General features: G+C 34.7%; 1 protein-coding gene across 3 annotated transcripts in view; it reads right to left on the bottom strand.

Moving 5' to 3' along the window:
* The window catches only part of LOC142352008 (intraflagellar transport protein 172 homolog), a 126,754-nt gene that overhangs the window by 70,919 nt on the left and 36,583 nt on the right, over window positions 1–19,252 (bottom strand). For all 3 annotated transcript variants that reach the window (XM_075404331.1, XM_075404332.1, XM_075404333.1), the window contains exons 14-18: window positions 19,047–19,214; window positions 18,814–18,977; window positions 13,314–13,467; window positions 8,737–8,922; window positions 2,220–2,339 (exon numbers count right to left, since the gene is read on the bottom strand). In XM_075404331.1, coding sequence (XP_075260446.1) covers window positions 2,220–2,339; window positions 8,737–8,922; window positions 13,314–13,467; window positions 18,814–18,977; window positions 19,047–19,214 — 792 coding nt within the window. The remainder of the gene's footprint in view (window positions 1–2,219; window positions 2,340–8,736; window positions 8,923–13,313; window positions 13,468–18,813; window positions 18,978–19,046; window positions 19,215–19,252) is intronic.

The following is a 19,252-nucleotide window of genomic DNA, read 5'->3' as shown; positions in this document are numbered from 1 at the left end:
AGTTCCAATACGTCAACAATCGACGTTTCCGTTTAAAGTTTCAAGAGAGGAAGTTAAAGTCGTAATATCAAATTTGGATAATAAATCATCCTCTGGCGAGGATTTTCTTAATAATCTTTTGGTATAAATGTCAGCGCCTGTAACAACTATTGAGTACATTACATTTTCAATAATTCTTTTGTGCAAAAGGGGCGAAATCCCACAGGAGCTTAAAAAACAAAAGTTTTTCCTTGGCACAAATCTGGTTCAAAGCTAGATGAAAAAAACTACAGGCCTAATCCACTACTTATTGTTTGGAGCAAGGTTAATGAAAATGTACGTTTAATCGGGTACACTCTTACTTTGAAAGATTTTCTTTGTTTTATCGCCGACAATTCGGATTCCGAAACAAACACAGTACAAATGATGCACTTATTGAATTTACGGAAAATTTGAGATGGTTTCTAAAAAAGAAGTTATTAATTTTTAATAATTCTTTCGTTCAAAAGGGGCGAAATCCCACAGGAGCATAAAAAACAAAAGTTTTTCCTTGGCACAAATCTGGTTCAAAGCTGGATGAAAAAAACTACAGGCCTAATCCACTACTTATTGTTTGGAGCAAGGTTAATGCAAATGTACGTTTAATCGGGTACACTCTTACTTTGAAAGATTTTCTTTGTTTTATCGCCGACCATTCGGATTCCGAAACAAACACAGTACAAATGATGCACTTACTGAATTTACGGAAAATTTGAGATCGTTTCTAAAAAAGAAACATTCAGTTTTTTCTTGGATCTGAGGAAAGCTTTTGATACAATTGATCACAAAAAGATGATTAGGAAGCTAGAACGATAAGAACGATAAGGTCTCAGAGGAAAGGTTTTAAAACGGTTTGAATCATACCTCGAGCATAGAGTGCAGCGTGTTCATTTGAACGGAGTTCTCTCGCTGAGGAAGAACTTAAATGTGGTGTACCACAGGGATCTCTATTCTTGGTCCTCGTTAATTCACTATCTACATAAATGATTTACCTTTAACTCGAGGGAAACAAAAAAGGAACCAGTTTGCAGGTATCTAAGAACACTTGTTAATTCAAAACTTTCTTTTGGAAGTCATATTGAAGAAGTTAAAAGGAAGTTAAGTAAGCAATGCAGTATCATCGCAAAACAGACATGTTGTACCCAGAAAGCTGTTGATAGTATTACGAATCAAACGTTAGGCCTATTGTTCAAAATGGAGTCTTAGTCTCTGGCTGCTGTAGTTACTCTTTGCTTCTGCCTATTTATCTTTTGCAGAAAAAAATTTTAAAGTTCAATAATTTCAAAAGAAAACCGATTCATGTGAGGACTTATTCCGCAAGCACTCCATATTGACCGTTTATGAACTGGACGTGTATGAATTGATTAAGTTTTCTCTGAAAGCAATCAGTTAACTCCATTGTGAAAATTTTTGTAATGACTTGTTAGTACCTCACACCCTAGAAAGAGAAACTAGGGGATTGGCATTTAAGTTACGCAAACAACCTTTATGCAAAGGAAAAATAGAGCGCTGTTCAATCAAATTTCGTGCAGCAAAGTTATACGATATATTGAAAAGCCTAGAAATTATTCCGGCAGACTTTAAGCGAAATTGCTAATTTTTTCCATATGTTGAAGTGTTCATTTTTAGTTTGCAATCACGAACTCGAAAGATTTGCATTTAATTTTTAATTTTTGTGTCACATTGCCTATCCCAAACAGTGTTAATTTGTATAATTTCTTCGTTTCGAATTATACTAATTGTAGTTTTATTGATAATCAACTCTGGGGTAGACTGAAAAGTGGGCGTCTATTGCCCCGTTGTCTGTCCTCTCCAATGCAATATATTGTGCAGTAATTTTTATATTTTTCATTGGAGAAATTAATTCTTTCTTTCTATTGAATGAATAGTAAATTCGAATTAACGCTTCCGACCAAAATTAAATTGATTAATTTCTTCCTTAACAAAAGTTCAAATACAGCTACATATATACTTAATTCACTAGGGCTTTACCAGTTAACCCGTTTTTCAAGACGACAGAATATTCTGAAATTCAAAACGATAAAAAAAATGCACTCCAAAAGACACACCAGACTAAAATTATTGATTCCAACTTTGTTTGAGAAATAATTAAGATAATCAGTGTGAGAAATATATCTTTATTAACCATTTCGAATCTTGACCAAATTTGATTATTAAGAGATTCGACTGATGCAACCTACCTCTTTGCACTGGGCTCTGAGTTTGTCTAGATCAGGGTGGTTCCTATCACTTGCCAGCTGCAGTGCCTGTTCCCACTTGCCAATCTTCACAAACATCTCAATCGCATCATCTAACATGTCCTGCAACAACACACACTTTCACATATATATCACTTTAACATACAGCAATGTAATTTCATATTGAAAACGAGGCTCCGTAATGTTCGTTTGCAATAATGTTCCGCCCCCGCTTATTGACAAGATTTCGAAAATTCACATACCAGAAAAAATTCACATTGAAAAAATTCGTACACAATCAAACAGTTGAATGAATTAAATAAGGACGAATTGGATGGCCGTTCGACCTGTCATTAATGAGACTACGAAACAAAACACACAACAAAATAAAGTAACAACAATGAACATTAATTACGGCCAAAACTCAATACCTGTTTTTCTAAACGCACATAGTAACAAAGTCAAAATATCATCGGATAAACTGAAATTGAATTGAATTGTCCTTCATAAAAAAGCAGATGGGACCTGTTTTAAATTCGACTACGTAACAAGTCAACAAATTAGAACAAAACAGGGGAAAGTTGAAAAATCCACTTAAAAAGCAGATAATTACAGAAGTCATAACAACCATTAGCTTTTAACCAAAAAACACGAAATAAATTTACATAAAAATCAGTAAAAACAAAAGACCCTTAAGATCTGTTAATACTAGACTGTCATAAAACTACAAAAAAACAATAAATACAGGCAGAGCTCAAAAACTCCAACAAACAATTTGCAATAGCAATGTTGAAGCCGATAAAGTCAATCTATTAGCTGAGAAGATTACAAATGTCCACTTGGGCCTCCAATTCAACTCCAATGGGATCTTCCATTAAAGTTTTAATGAGCCAAGATCCCAAAAATTTGCAGCAAAAAGGAGATAAGGAAAGTAAGAAATTAACAAAAGGAGCTAAATTCATAAATATAACTAGATTTACAAACATACCCGGCAGGTTGCCGGAAAATAGCCGCCGTTGATTCCAATAAGCATGAATGGGATTGAAAGAATACAAGATATTGAAAAAAAAAGATTTTTGTACAAAAACATTTTTTAAGTCCGATTTACTTTGATGGCATTTCGTAGTTGAACATAACGTACTTCTGTTTCTTAGAGAGAGCGGCTAGAGAGGCTACTATCAATACCAATAAGCATTAGAGATGGTAACTAAGACTTACAGGAACCACGTTCAAATAGCGGGCATCTAAAATTGGGCTTTTATCCCGTTTCTACTTCTGACTTCAATTTTTTATACTGACTCTGTTCATTTTGAATTGCTTTGCTGAGAAACTGATGTTCAAAATCACTTTGAGCAGAATGAGAGAAACTAGCCTAGAGAAGTCAAAAAGATATCACGCAAAATGTTGAAAAAGCGGCAAAATGAGGTAAAGCGAAACATTTTTTTATTCGACGAAGTAAAAAAAAATAGGAGCGCTATAATAGCCGGCTGAGAAGATGAGGGCGGCTATTAAAAACAAAAAATCTAAGTCATTAAAACTGAAAGCAATCAACTGAAGACAATAAATACGTTCACTTGTACCTCAATATGAGGCCAATGAGATAAGACATTAATCAGAATATGTCAGACTACGCAAAGGACAATAAATACAAAAAAAAAACTAAAAAACTAAAAATCTAAAAATTTTGCTATAGAACGGCATTGAAAGCACAAAAAGCATAAGCAATAGAATGGACAACATTATACATGTTCAATTGATATCCCACTGACCTCCAATGGGAGTTTTCAATTATGAGTTAATAAAATTAGCAAGAAAATGGTCGACGCCATGAAAACCATAAACTGAAAATATTATAAAGGTTCAATTTGTCCTCCATTTAGTTTCAACGGGACCTTCATTCATTTTTGATATGGCAGGACACCACAAAACAGCAAGAAATACGGGAAATATAGTCGAAAAGAAAAAACACAAATTCTATAAAAAATTGTATTAAACTCAGAAAATCGACAGGTGAAACAAAATCGCTAGGTACAGAAATTTGCACAAATTTTTCATTAGATAGAACATGTTGCATGTAGTAATTTAAGAGACTATGCTACAAGTTGACAGAAATAAGAAAACCTAGCAGACATGTTGTCGAAAAATAGCTGCCATAGCTTCGTAGATCTGCAGTCTCCAAAAGATAGTAAACGAAACAGACAAAAAAGTCCAATGAGAAAAAAATTCTTTGAGAGTCAGCGACAAGACCATTATAAAAACAACAAACAACCGCATGATAAAAACACAACTTTCAACTATCAAAGTGTCAAAAAACTATTCCTATGCATTTAACTAGATGTCATTGACAGTATAAAATTCACCGACAGCATTAACTACGAACTGGAAAAATTTTACGTTTGTGCCCCCCAGCTTAGTGGGTTCATTTTTTGCACCCCTATACGCACGTACCATATTTTCAAATAATGACTTACCATGTAGTGACACCTGCTGACAAACGGAAAAGGTCCATCTTTTCATTTATATAAATTTTTATTAGCAACCAAAGTGACCTGTCATCATTGAGAATAAAACATTAGACAGCAAAAATTAGAACAAATATATGCGAAATTGAAAAACTCCAATTGCGAGCCTCTGAAAAATGTCCATGATGGAATTAAATGATTAAACAACGAAAATATCAATAATACACGAAAATTTCAATAATACACGAAAATTTCACTAAATCATAAACTTCAAAAATCCATTAAAAATTTTTGAGAACAAATAGTGTCGATGTCATGAAAAGCTGTCGCTACCCATTGACGAAATCAAGCAATTGCAACGAGGCGCACTTAAAACATATGTGTATAAATTTAATAGCGCTAAATAAAAGAAACACTGAAAACAGGAGTCAAATTGATGCACGTGAAAAAAGTTCCATCCGAAAAATTGAAAATTTGTTCAAACACCATTTCTCACTGCATTTTAAAGCAATTTTGGAAAAAATCACCTCTCATACCTACTCGGTTTCTTGCTCCCTTTACTACTTCAGCGTGAATAAAATTACCTCCTTTAATTTGACTTCTCCTTGACGTGAAAAAGTGAGAACAGATCATAAGACAGCGCACCAATACCATGCAAATATTTTGGATTGTAAAAATTGAAGCGCAATATTAGAAGAAAGAGACGATGGCGGCTATAAAAAAACACCAAATTGCAAAACAATCCAAATCCTTTTGATTGTTAATATCTACAATAAGATCTAAATTAGCCCTGCTATCGTGGGGCAATTTATTAAAAACACGTAATTTATCCAAACCATAGCATAATAGAATTTGGCAAAAAAAACAAACTTAACTTGAAGAACGCTAAAAGCGAACAAAATCACGTCGAATAAGAGATGTTCACTAAAATTTTAAACGCAATAAACGGAATTTGAAAAAATACTTTTTAATAATAGAATCTGCAAATGAAGGGTTTTTTAACGATATATTTTGTGCGACAAATATATCGGTCGCCCAAAATTGACTGAGCAGAAAAAACAGTCAAAAACCAGACTGACCCCCCCCCCCCCACTGAGGGGTTTGAAAAATAACTTTTTTGAGCCGTGATGACAAAAGGCCAGTGGGATACAAGCTATTAACTCCTTAGCAGATCGATTAAAAAGCTTAAAAAATATGAGCCAAAAATCAAATTCTGCTCTTAAAATTCGTAAATAAATTTTTCAATCAATTATTTATTTAGGATGCCAATTCTCGACCAGACACAAAAACAGACATTCAGACCATGTACCACTCAGATCGTACTGTGTGATCTGTAGTCCGCGAAAGACGCTTGTGGCCTTCCATGGAATTGATACAACTAAAGAAATAAAAAAGAGAGATTGTCCACCAGTCCTTTAATAGACCAATAGACTTTTTGGGTTAGATTCGGACTGTCGTTTTTATGAGACGCATCCGCTCTATAAAGAAAAAACCCTAATAGAATTTTTTCAAAATAATATTTAAAAAAATCAAAGACTCCAATACTCAAAATTAGGGCATATACTTTTGGCACCACTAAGATGCACACTATTGGTCTTTAATTAGTGAATGCTCATAAAATTTCGTCACGAACAAGATGGAGACGAATTAAAAAAACATAGCAGGACAAGTCCTGACGTACAATTCAAAGAATTTTCATTGACTTAACAAACAACTAGACCTAGAACGGACAATGAGTGAATTGGGAAAACCATTTCTAAAAAAAATCAGATGAAAAAACCAAAAAAAAAAACAGAAAATCAATGACAAAATGCTGCTATGGAGAACAAAAAACCACTAGTGAGATATGTAATTTTGATTCTAACAAAAAACTAGGTCCAGAATGAGCTGTGAATGGATTGGGAAAACTATTTAGAAAAAAAATCCGATCCAAAAAATCGAAAAAACAGTAAAAATCAGAATGAAATTGCCGCATGTGAACAAAAAACCACTACCGAGAAACCGATTTTTTGTTCAAACACCGTTTTCTCACTCTACTTTAAAATTAGAGCGAAAAAAATTCACGCCGCAAAACCACTCGCTTTTTCGCTCCATTTCCTGTCTCGGCGTGACCAAAATCACCACTCCAATTTGACTTCAAAAATCATGAAAATGTGTGAACAGATCTTAAAAAAAAACATAGCAGGACAAGACCTGACGTACAATTCAAAGAATTTTCAATGACTTAACAAACAACTAGACCTAGGACGGACAATGAGTGAATTGGGAAAACCATTTCTAAAACAAATCAGATGAAAAAAACAAAAAAAAACGAAAATCAATGTCAAAATGCTGCTAGGGAGAACAAAAAACCACTAGTGAGATATGTAATTTTGATTCTAACAAAAACTAGGTCCAGAATGAGCTGTGAATGGATTGGGTAAACTATTTAGAAAAAAAATCCGATCCAAAAATCGAAAAAACAGTAAAAATCAGAGTGAAATTGCCGCATGTGAACAAAAAACCACTACCGAGAAACCGAATTTTTGTTCAAACACCGTTTTCTCACTCTTCTTTAAAATTAGAGCGAAAAAAATTCACGCCGCAAAACCACTCGCTTTTTCGCTCCATTTCCTGTTTCGGCGTGACCAAAATCACTACTCCAATTTGACTTCAAAAATCATGAAAATGTGTGAACAGATCTTAAAAAAAAGACAGCGCCCCAATACAATTCAAATTCTTTGAATTGTAAAAAAAGACAGCGCCCCAATACAATTCAAATTCTTTGAATTGTAAAAAACTAAGATGTCCCCAATAGTAGCCGCTATCGCTTCGCAGCTATTAAAAACAAAGATTAGCAAATGGTCATAAACCGAACTTGTAATGCATCGGTAATCTAATCACAAAAGTTAACTTCAAAAAAGTAAAATCCGGACAGATTTGAAACCGCTGCTACGAACTGAGCTGTGTAAAAATTTCCTTGTCATGAGTCGGAGGGCAGCCAGCCGTTACCGCGTAAAATTTTCATCTCCCATCAGTTGAATCAGTGAGGTCAGCGAGAGGTCAAGCGTAAAAGCGAAACCTAACGTTAAAGCAATTTTCAAAAAGGACAGCTCTTTATATTAGCCACTTCAGCCGTAAATAGCAGATTTTAAATATTACAATCTATTATAAATATTAAACTTATAAATCTGTTGCCAGGGCTTTATAGGTTTATTCTATTAACTATGATTTCGCTTTTTGAGCTTGCACGTATTTGCGTTAATTTGGTTAATGAATTTTATTTCCATTCAGGTGAATCTGGGAACTGCGCAAATTTGCACTCAGACGTGAAAATCAAACTACGAATATATATTTCTTAAAAAGGTAGCTGAATATCTCGAGCACCAGAAGTTCCTATAATACATAAATAACGAGATAACTTTCAGAATTGTAAAACTTGGAAAATGGGTGTTTTAATCGATATTCTTAGCCAGCGCTAAAGTTCTAACGATCAGCGTAGTCTCAAAACTTATACATAAAAAGGCATCACAACAATTTTCTCATCCAGAATTTTTTCACGGTTCTCTATTGCAGCATCAACGTTTGCGTTCTCTTACACGTGAGGTCACCGATCAATAAAAGATCACCAAACCTATTACTTGAGGCGCAACGAGAAGGCCACGACAAAGACTCTTCGAGTCTTACAGACTCTCCACTCCGCCAATACTCATTCTAGCGTCGTGGAAAGACAGTTCTCAAACAATATTTAAATTCTTGTAGCAAAAACTAGGAGCACTGCAATATGGCTACGCTCAGCTTATAGTTTCACAGCTATCAATAGATGCATGCAAAGTAAGACAATCATCAGTGATCAGTTCTGTAACAGAAAGCGTTCATTTGCTACAAAAGCGCTACCAGGATACTATGAAAAAACTAGCGCTCGGAATCTAAGAGAGATCAAAGTTATTCAAACTTAATGCAATTTAACATCTGTAAAAATGTTTTAAAATTATTCCGATAGTAAATACATCGGCACTTTTCGACCTACAGACTCAGGGAATAAAAATTGACATGTCTATATTAAATCTAAACCGTACATTTTCCAAGTATGTGTTCTGTGCCATGAAGAAATCTTTCTTGAGCATGAGAATCTTGGCTTTGATGTCTGGTTCTCTTTCCACGAGATTCCTCCACATGTAGGCCATCTTTGTGTCATGATCCAAAGAAGAGTCTTCAGGCTCGTACTGATCAAAACCGCGACTGTGTGCCATGTCAACTATTTTCTAGAACACCAAGATTCAGCTTCTAAACTACCAAATTTTAACGCCTATTTGAAATTTGAATGTTCATTTTAGGATGCTTAATTATAGCAGAAGGTAAGGTAAGGCGAATAACCACAGAATAACTTATATCAAAATCAAATATGAAGATAGGACAATAAAGCTTCGTGAGCACATACGTACACTTAAATCCACGGTAAAGCGATTTGGGAGTGGGGTGACTGAGGGTGGGGGTCAGAACTTTTAAGACTAAGAATCGCTCCCTCACACCCTGAAATTGTCTCCTCAAAACAGTTTTGGTGAATCGGATATTTAGAAACTAGTTAGGCGGAAGGCTCTAACAGATCCGCTCAGCAATTTAATGCCCTCCGAGCGCTACCTGTCTATCGCGTTTTTGAGGGCGAAAGTCAAATAGGTCAGACGAAAAATCAGTCAAGCGAAAAAGGACCACATGAACAATATAATTGCTACTAACTTTGTTTGAGACCAATTAATAATTATACCTAGACACACTTAAGCTCTCGATAAGGTTTTCAAAGCTAGATTAAGCTATAAATAAACAAAGCTGCAAGCGAATTAACAAAATACAGCAAACAATGAAAAGACTGAACTATAATTTAAAAGACTAAACTATAACTAAACCATAATTAGAAAACTATATCACAATCAAAAACATTAAACATAACCGACTAACGTCGGGCGAATTGCTCTCAAACGACCGGCGAGCGGTTGGCTTCGTCAGTAGCTAGCCACGGGGGGGGGGTCAATGGGGGGGGGGGGGGGGTTCTCAACCTCTCAGAACCGCCCTTCACACCATAAGTGTAAGTATAAGTCTCCAAAACAGTTTGAGCTGAAACAGAGCAGAAAGGCTCTAAGAGCACTTAATGCCCGCTGGGCGCTACCTGTTTATCCCGTTTTTGAGGACAAAAAGTCAAAAGCGTCAGACGAAAAATCGGTCAAGCGAAAAATCGCATAAGAAAAAGACCAACAGGACTAATATAATTGCTACAAACTTCGTTTGAGAGCAATTAAACAACTGCAGTAAAACATAAATGCTGGAAACTAGCTCAAAATTTGATAGTCCTAAAGAGTCAAGTAGAATAGAATAAAACAAAAAATTATTTATATGGAAAATATTTTTGAGCTTATTGACACTTTGTTAAAAAGTTTTTGCGGTCAGTTTTCCACACCGAGTTGAAAGCGTCCTTATAGGAGAATAACAGACAAAACTCATAATAGACACCGGAATTTTTTTTTTAAAAAAAACAAGAAATTCGGTTGCTTTTAATGAAAATCACTGAAAACCTAATGTGTCCAAAATCAAAAGCAACTGATCGAAAACCCAAAAGCTCAGGTACTGGGCAACGAATAACCTAGACATGTTCTCTAAACGCTATTTAGAAAAAAATATCGAAAAATATGTTACACTCACTGTTAAAAATTGAATAAAAATGTTCACAACTCTAACCTCTCGCTCTTTCGCAGCATCAATGAAATCAGCACTCTTAATTGCCTTATTATTTAAACCTAACTTAAACATACTACCATTATTTAAACAACATAGCCGGCAGATTGCCGGAATAGCTGCGAAAGAATAGACCTGCGTGCCATATAATAGAGATAGAAACAGATACAGATCTAAATTGAAAAAAAATCGACTCCGCTCAAAAAACTAGGCTAAAACACTTTCAGCGATTAATTAATAAAGCTTGTTACATTCATTCCACAGAATCCTCTTATTAGGGACCTTTACTGCACATATGAGTTCCTTTGACCTGAAACAAATTCAAATTAAACTCAAGTTTTAAAATGCAGAAGTCATTTTATTGAGTGAGGTAAGTCAAGTATGATCAAAATCTAATCACGCAAATAACCTAAAAACCTCCGCTAATTCGAGTGAGAAATGACGTCACGCGCGCAAATGCTGTTAGTGAGAGGAAGAAGTCATTCAGAATATTTGACTTTTTCAGCTTTGCTGTGTGAACAAATGTAAAACGAAAAAAGAGCGTCAGACGACGAAACAAAAAAAAACCAAGAGCACCGCAATATAGCTACGCTCAGCTTACAGCTTCGCAGCTATAATAAACATAAACAGGCGGGGCAATTATTTCACGGGCAGCAGCCTAGAGTTGAATTGTGGTTTCCTGTCTTAGAATCACTGTTATTTTAGAGTGAGAACAATTCAGATTGAGAACAATTGAGATCACTCAAAAAGTGGAAAGGTTAAAATGTTCCAGAACAAGAACACTCAACCAAAAATTTTGCAGAAAAAAATACACCTTCTCAGCAATTAAACATCTTAGGAAAAATTAATTAAAAGGTAAAAAGCAGCAGAAACCCTGAGCTTCACAGGCATTCACTCCGGCATTCACAGAATATTCATTGACATTGTAAAACAACCGAACAACGTCGGAAGAGTTGCTCTCGAACGACTAGTGGGAGCTCTAATCTATTGCAGCCTGCTTCCGTGAGGGGACTAAAATCGCCAAGGAGGTTCAAAAAATAAAAAAAATGGCCAAATTCGACGCACTATTCAGTTGACTTTTTTTAATGAACCGCTACTACTTGAGTTCAGCTGCTGAGATTTGTAAACGAGAGCCAAATTTATATCACGGAAAATCAGGAAAACAAATTAATCAAATCAATTCAATTGAAGAAATTAAACACAAAAGAGACTTACTTCCTCAAACAATATAGTTTCGTTTGACACAAAATAAAGGCGCTCTACGTGTCATTTCAGTTCCTGATTTCCTTTTTATGACGCCGTTCATATTAGATTGATTTCCTGAGCATTTGCTGTTTCTGAGCAGAATGAGAGAAGGATGAAACTAGTCTAGAGAAATCAGAAAGATTTCACGTAAAGAGCGGCAAAATGAGGTAACATAAAACAAAGTTTTATTCAACGACATAAAAAAATACAGGACAAGTCCTGACACACTTCGAAGAATTTTCAATGACTAAAAATCTTGACCTAGAATGGACTATGATTGGATTAGGAAAACCATTTAGAAAATAATCAGATTAAATATTTTAAAAAAATAATAAAAATCAATGTCAAAATGCCGCATGTGAACAAAAACCCACCAGTGAGAAAGCGAGTTTCTATTCAAACACATTTTTCTCACAAAAAAGAGTTAATTTCAAAAAAATTAACCTAGTCACTAAATAATGAAATAGAGTACAAAAACCGTTTTAAAAAAGCGTGTAAAACAGCTAAATAACAAAATCATTCAACATTGCTTAACAGAGCTGGCCAATCGCCGGAAAATAGCCGCCATTGACGCGCATTAGGATTAAAACAAAAAAAGAAGATATAAATTGACATACTTAGTTTCAAAAAAAGTGTACATAATCGGTTAACAGTTTCAGTTCGATTTTAAGCTCCTAAACTGAAAGATATTCAGCTTAATAATAATGTATGCTCACATTCGTTCTAATGAACCTTGATAACCTAATGCCGTTATGTAAAGCAAAAACGTGATCAAAAGGTAAAGCCAATTAAAGGAGAGTGATTAAATAATAGCCGCTGAGAGGCTGACGGCGGCTATTAATAAAACTCTAATATATAAATGAGAAGTCCAAATATGCTCTTCAACCTACATTGACTTGTTACGAGGGATCAGAAAAACCACGTTGCCCAAAAAAAGTAAAGTAGAACTAAAAATCTGCTCAGAAAAAGCCGCAAGTGATTTAAAAAAATTCGCTCGTTTTTTTTACAACTAATACTCTCGCTCTGAAAAAAGCGACATGAAGAGAAAATCGCTCTCTTCTCTTTTCTCTACAAATCGGTCAGCCGTTTGACGTTGACGCTTAGTTTCCAACGTGCGGCATTGACATTTACATAAATCCTGTTTTACACTCCGAAAAATTATCGAAAAAAGACGCTCGACCTGTACTCCTCTTCAAGTCTATACAAAGACAGCAACCCAATACAATTCAAATTCTTTGAATTGCAAAGAAAGGAGCGCAATAATAGCCTTCTGCAAGATGAGGGCGTCTATTAAAAACCGGAGAATAATAACGCCTCTCCGAGTAAACCAAACCGGCTCCTCGAGTGGCAAGATAAACGCGGCGCCAAAGCTCCTCTACAAGTTGTAAAAAGGCTTACACTATCCAAACTGTAAGAAAAGGAGCGGGCAAATAATTATTTAGATGCGAATAATAGTCGTTCGCTCAGTGAAGCTATAATCTATTTATCTCCATTAAAGTGGTTACGCTATAAAAGAAATCTATAGTTTTGTGCAGAATTATAGCATGAAAGAGCCCGAACTTCGTTCAGCCGTTTGAAATAGCCAAATGTAACTAAGACCAAATGTACCAATGGCCAAATTAACTTTTTCTTTTAGTCGATAAATTCATTTTTCGGCTGTTTGGTTGAGATCTGTTCAACCCACCTTGAGGTATCTGGCCTTGGCAATATCCCCTAACTCTGCGTAACACCTCTGTGCAATGGGAATGCGCAGCTGATCTAGACTGAGTTTGGCCAGTGTTCTCCAATGAGCTGCAGTCTCTGGGGTAGCGTCCAGATTCTCCAGATAATTCATCGCACTAAACAGGGAAATTTTTCTCAATTCTTGAGCGCTAACATCAGGGCCAGTCATAAGTAACAAGACATCGGGAGAAAACGGTTAACTATTTGAGCAACAATTAGACGATGAACAAATATTTTTGACAAAAATTATGGCAGCCTAACCTTTTCATCCGTAAAATCGTAAAAGGTGAGAGAAAGGGGATTTTTATTATTTTTCTTATTATTTATTATATTTCAGAATAAAGTTTACAAAATTACCATCTTTTAACACGGGGCAGATTCTAGATGGGTTTTACGACCCCGTTTGTCTACCCTCTCCCTAATTGTAGTATGTATTCATATTTAAATTGATGATATTGTTTGAAGAGGAGAAATTAATCCTCTCTCTTCTCTCTTCATGACATTATAACCTTGCTGAAGTAATCTTCCATCATTTTCAATTAAAACCAGGGTAAATACCTTTTGCGTTTTTGTCAGTTTGAGCTCATTGCAAATGGTGCTTTATTTATCGATTATGTTGTTCAGTTTCAATTTTCTTTCCCTTCTCATAACGGAATTTTGCACCGCTTAAGTAGCTGTTGAAAAACACATTAGCTACTAATTGTTGAATAGAGTTAAATTAATGACCTTCAATCTTCGTAAGCCAGACACGTCGCACAGAAAAACGACAAGAACCCAGAAAATTGCTATCAGCTTAGTTTGAGCGGAAATAAAAATTATAGAATAACGAAGAATAGTTTAACATAGCTGGCAGATTGCCAGAAAATAGCCGCAGTAGATTCGTAGATCGGCAGTCTAAAAACAGTAAAAAAGACAGAACAAAAAAATTTTGTCTTTTCATTGAAGGTTGATCTGTTATATTTTGATTAAAAATCTGTATAAGTTCTGGCTGCCTCTATTAGCTGATCTCAAATAACCTTCATTTAGAGTGACACACACCCATTTGACCTTATCTCTTTGAATTAAAGTAAATAAAAGTCAATTTCAAATTGAGGAAGTCATTTTTGAGATTGAGGTAAGTCAAGTGTGACCAAAAATTAAATCACGCGCATGAACAAAAAACTCGCTCCACTAAGAGCGAAAAATGACGTCACACATGCAATTCAGTTGAAATTGCATGAACGAATGAACAAAAAGTGGCTGTGACGTCATATGGTCGTAACAAAAATCATGACGACGAATTAAAAAGAAAACCAAGAGAAGGCCAATAATAGCCTCAGCTATCGCTGTGCGGCTATTAATAGCTGGCAGATTGCCAGAAAATAGCCGCAGTAGATTCGTAGATCGGCAGTCTAAAAACAGTAAAAAAGACAGACCAAAAAAATTTTGTCTTTTCATTGAAGGTTGATCTGTTATATTTTGATTAAAAATCTGTATAAGTTCTGGCTGCCTCTATTAGCTGATCTCAAATAACCTTCATTTAGAGTGACACACACCCATTTGACCTTATCTCTTTGAATTAAAGTAAATAAAAGTCAATTTCAAATTGAGGAAGTCATTTTTGAGAGTGAGGTAAGTCAAGTGTGACCAAAAATTAAATCACGCGCATGAACAAAAAAAACTCGCTCCACTAAGAGCGAAAAATGACGTCACACATGCAATTCAGTTGAAATTGCATGAACGAATGAACAAAAAGTGGCTGTGACGTCATATGGTCGTAACAAAAATCATGACGACGAAATAAAAACATAGCCGGAAGAATTCCGGAAGCGACTCGAAGCACCACAACTTCACAAAAAGCTGAAGCCATTACCTTCTGTATTAAACCATTAACTCATTACCTCCGCGGGTCTGATCTAAAAATCGGTGAAATTTAAACCACTGTCACCAAGAGAAAGAAAATGCAGCAAAATTTTATTATTGAAAACCTTTGGTAACGTTAAAAAAGTCTGAAATATTTAGGATGGTCAAAAAACTGATAGCCTGACAAAGCTGACAGGGCCATCAGTTGCCCTCAGATAATTAATGATTCTAATCTCAAAAAGATCGCGAAAGCAAACGGCAGATAAAAACTTTTCAAACAAGACAGGAAAGTCAAAATTATTCAAAAAAGAGTGCTCAAACTTAAAAATCAGAGAACCACTACAATTAGATTTCTAATCACGGCAATTAAGACAAAAACAATAGATGATTCTTCCTTGTTGTATATATGCTAGACAACAAGATTTCATACTAATTCAAAAATTAAATTAATCATAGAAAAACAAAAGCAACAGAATAATATTCAAAGGCAAACAATCGTCTAAAAACAATACCCAGCCCGGAATAAAATTGCAATGAATAGTAATAAGTCGAAATGTTGGAAAAGACTTTCTAGCAAACTCCCAGTACTGCCTTATTTTGAATTAAATCAATTGCAAACCGAAGAAACCAAGATCTAAGAAAAAGCTGAATTCATTCAATTTTTTAACAACTGAAAAAATCAATATAACGAAAACAAAAGTAGGTGCCAGGACAAAACTAGAATGATACAAACGACAATGTGAAGAATATGGACACAATGTTAGGAACACCGTAACGAAAAGACCAATTCTTGATTTTTGAAAGTTAAAAATCAAATTTAAAAAAATCAAGAAAAACGAGTACATTTCATTGATCAGCATTCGAGACATAGAAAAGACAACGAGTCATTCGAGACAAAAATCCAGCTTGCTGAACAGAATAAAACAAGAAAAAGCAGAATTCAGACATACGAAACAATGAAACATTTTGCAAAAAAGTGGTCAAAAAATATTTAAGACTGCATTTATGAAAAAAATTTATGTTTTTTTCCAAAACTTAACTCCAAAAAATGATTGAATTTTTATTGAAACAAAATTAAAGTCCCTCATCTTCCCCAAAATACTATTTCTAGTAATTAAAAGCAAAATACAAACAAAAAACTGAAAAAAAATTGCAAAAAACTACGAAAATCGGATTAGCAAATGTACAATTTTATGAAACAAAATTACATCGAGGTAGAAAGAGGCATTGAGTATATGAATTATCAAAGGGAAGTTGTCATATTAACTGATTTTTGACAAAAAACAGCTAAAAGATCCAAAAATGAAGAAATTAATAGAAATAAAGCCAAAAATTAACTAAAAAATCAAGAAATATGTGCCAATTTCGCATTTGAAACGCAATTTCAGGCTATGCAAAATACTGTGCTAACAATTTCCCGGGTTTACATTTCAACATAGCATCGATTAAAAAATATTTCAACAAAAAACCAAATTACAAGCAAAAAAAAATAGGCCACTTAGACGAAAAAACGGCTAAAAACGGTTATCTATATGTGCCATTCAGTCAAAAACTACTTTTCAATGTCAAAAAGTCATTCACTAAACGCAGCGCATGATCAAAAAACTTCTCTCGCTCAGAAAAAATTAGTTCACACTGCAATTTTACTCGCTTTCGCTTTTAGGTCAAAACATCGTCTGAACGAATAGTACTTCCGGTAAAAAAAAAAACCTTAAGAAAACCAATACTCCTCTTCGAGTCGTAATAGCCGGAAGAATTCCGGAAGCGACTCGAAGCACCACAACTTCACAAAAAGCTGAAGCCATTACCTTTTGTATTAAACCATTAACTCATTACCTCCGCGGGTCTGATCTAAAAATCGGTGAAATTTAAACCACTGTCACCAAGAGAAAGAAAATGCAGCAAAATTTTATTATTGAAAACCTTTGGTAACGTTAAAAAAGTCTGAAATATTTAGGATGGTCAAAAAACTGATAGCCTGACAAAGCTGACAGGGCCATCAGTTGCCCTCAGATAATTAATGATTCTAATCTCAAAAAGATCGCGAAAGCAAACGGCAGATAAAAACTTTTCAAACAAGACAGGAAAGTCAAAATTATTCAAAAAAGAGTGCTCAAACTTAAAAATCAGAGAACCACTACAATTAGATTTCTAATCACGGCAATTAAGACAAAAACAATAGATGATTCTTCCTTGTTGTATATATGCTAGACAACAAGATTTCATACTAATTCAAAAATTAAATTAATCATAGAAAAACAAAAGCAACAGAATAATATTCAAAGGCAAACAATCGTCTAAAAACAATACCCAGCCCGGAATAAAATTGCAATGAATAGTAATAAGTCGAAATGTTGGAAAAGACTTTCTAGCAAACTCCCAGTACTGCCTTATTTTGAATTAAATCAATTGCAAACCGAAGAAACCAAGATCTAAGAAAAAGCTGAATTCATTCAATTTTTTAACAACTGAAAAAATCAATATAACGAAAACAAAAGTAGGTGCCAGGACAAAACTAGAATGATACAAACGACAATGTGAAGAATATGGACACAATGTTAGGAACACCGTAACGAAAAGACCAATTCTTGATTTTTGAAAGTTAAAAATCAAATTTAAAAAAATCAAGAAAAACGAGTACATTTCATTGATCAGCATTCGAGATATAGAAAAGACAACGAGTCATTCGAGACAAAAATCCAGCTTGCTGAACAGAATAAAACAAGAAAAAGCAGAATTCAGACATACGAAACAATGAAACATTTTGCAAAAAAGTGGTCAAAAAATATTTAAGACTGCATTTATGAAAAAAATTTATCTGTTTTTTTCCAAAACTTAACTCCAAAAAATGATTGAATTTTTATTGAAACGAAATTAAAGTCCCTCATCTTCCCCAAAATACTATTTCTAGTAATTAAAAGCAAAATACAAACAAAAAACTGAAAAAAAATTGCAAAAAACTACGAAAATCGGATTAGCAAATGTACAATTTTATGAAACAAAATTACATCGAGGTAGAAAGAGGCATTGAGTATATGAATTATCAAAGGGAAGTTGCCATATTAACTGATTTTTGACAAAAAACAGCTAAAAGATCCAAAAATGAAGAAATTAATAGAAAAAAAGCCAAAAATTAACTAAAAAATCAAGAAATATGTGCCAATTTCGCATTTGAAACGCAATTTCAGGCTATGCAAAATACTGTGCTAACAATTTCCCGGGTTTACATTTCAACATAGCATCGATTAAAAATTATTTCAACAAAAAACCAAATTACAAGCAAAAAAAAATAGGCCACTTAGACGAAAAAACGGCTAAAAACGGTTATCTATATGTGCCATTCAGTCAAAAACTACTTTTCAATGTCAAAAAGTCATTCACTAAACGCAGCGCATGATCAAAAAACTTCTCTCGCTCAGAAAAAATTAGTTCACACTGCAATTTTACTCGCTTTCGCTTTTAGGTCAAAACATCGTCTGAACGAATAGTACTTCCGGTAAAAAAAAAACCTTAAGAAAACCAATACTCCTCTTCGAGTCGTAAAAAAACCAAGAGAAGGCCAATAATAGCCTCAGCTATCGCTGTGCGGCTATTAAAAATAATAAGCTGATAAAACGTACGCTGTCAACTGGCCCGATTCAACAGCAGCTCCAAATGCAATAAGATCTGAATCCAGAAGATACTCAGCCATGTCTAGTTTCTCATCCACCAGTACCCGTGTTTGGACCCTCTCCCGACCATCCGTTTCCCGAACTAATTCGCGCAGCACCTCCCGCACTTCTCCCTAAGCGTGACCAGAAGTTGAAGCATCGAGTGAATAATGTTGGTCCAGAGCAAGCAAACAAACAAATACCTTAATGGGAAACATAGACACTTTGTCTGGTGAGTCGATGTTGTACCAGACACAGAGGAACTCCCTGTTCTGTGCCACTATGACGTCACTCTGAGGAACCCACTGTACAAACTGACACAAGTCCAACATTGTCACCTTCTCCTCACTCTTCACGTCCAAAAGGTATAACTAAAATGAATTAAAAAAAGCGTTCTATATATAAAGGC

The sequence above is a fragment of the Convolutriloba macropyga genome, chromosome 13, assembly GCF_964194025.1.
Source record: "Convolutriloba macropyga chromosome 13, txConMacr16.3, whole genome shotgun sequence".
Classification (NCBI taxonomy): Eukaryota; Metazoa; Xenacoelomorpha; order Acoela; family Convolutidae; genus Convolutriloba; species Convolutriloba macropyga.
This window is presented reverse-complemented; position numbering and strand designations above follow the sequence as displayed.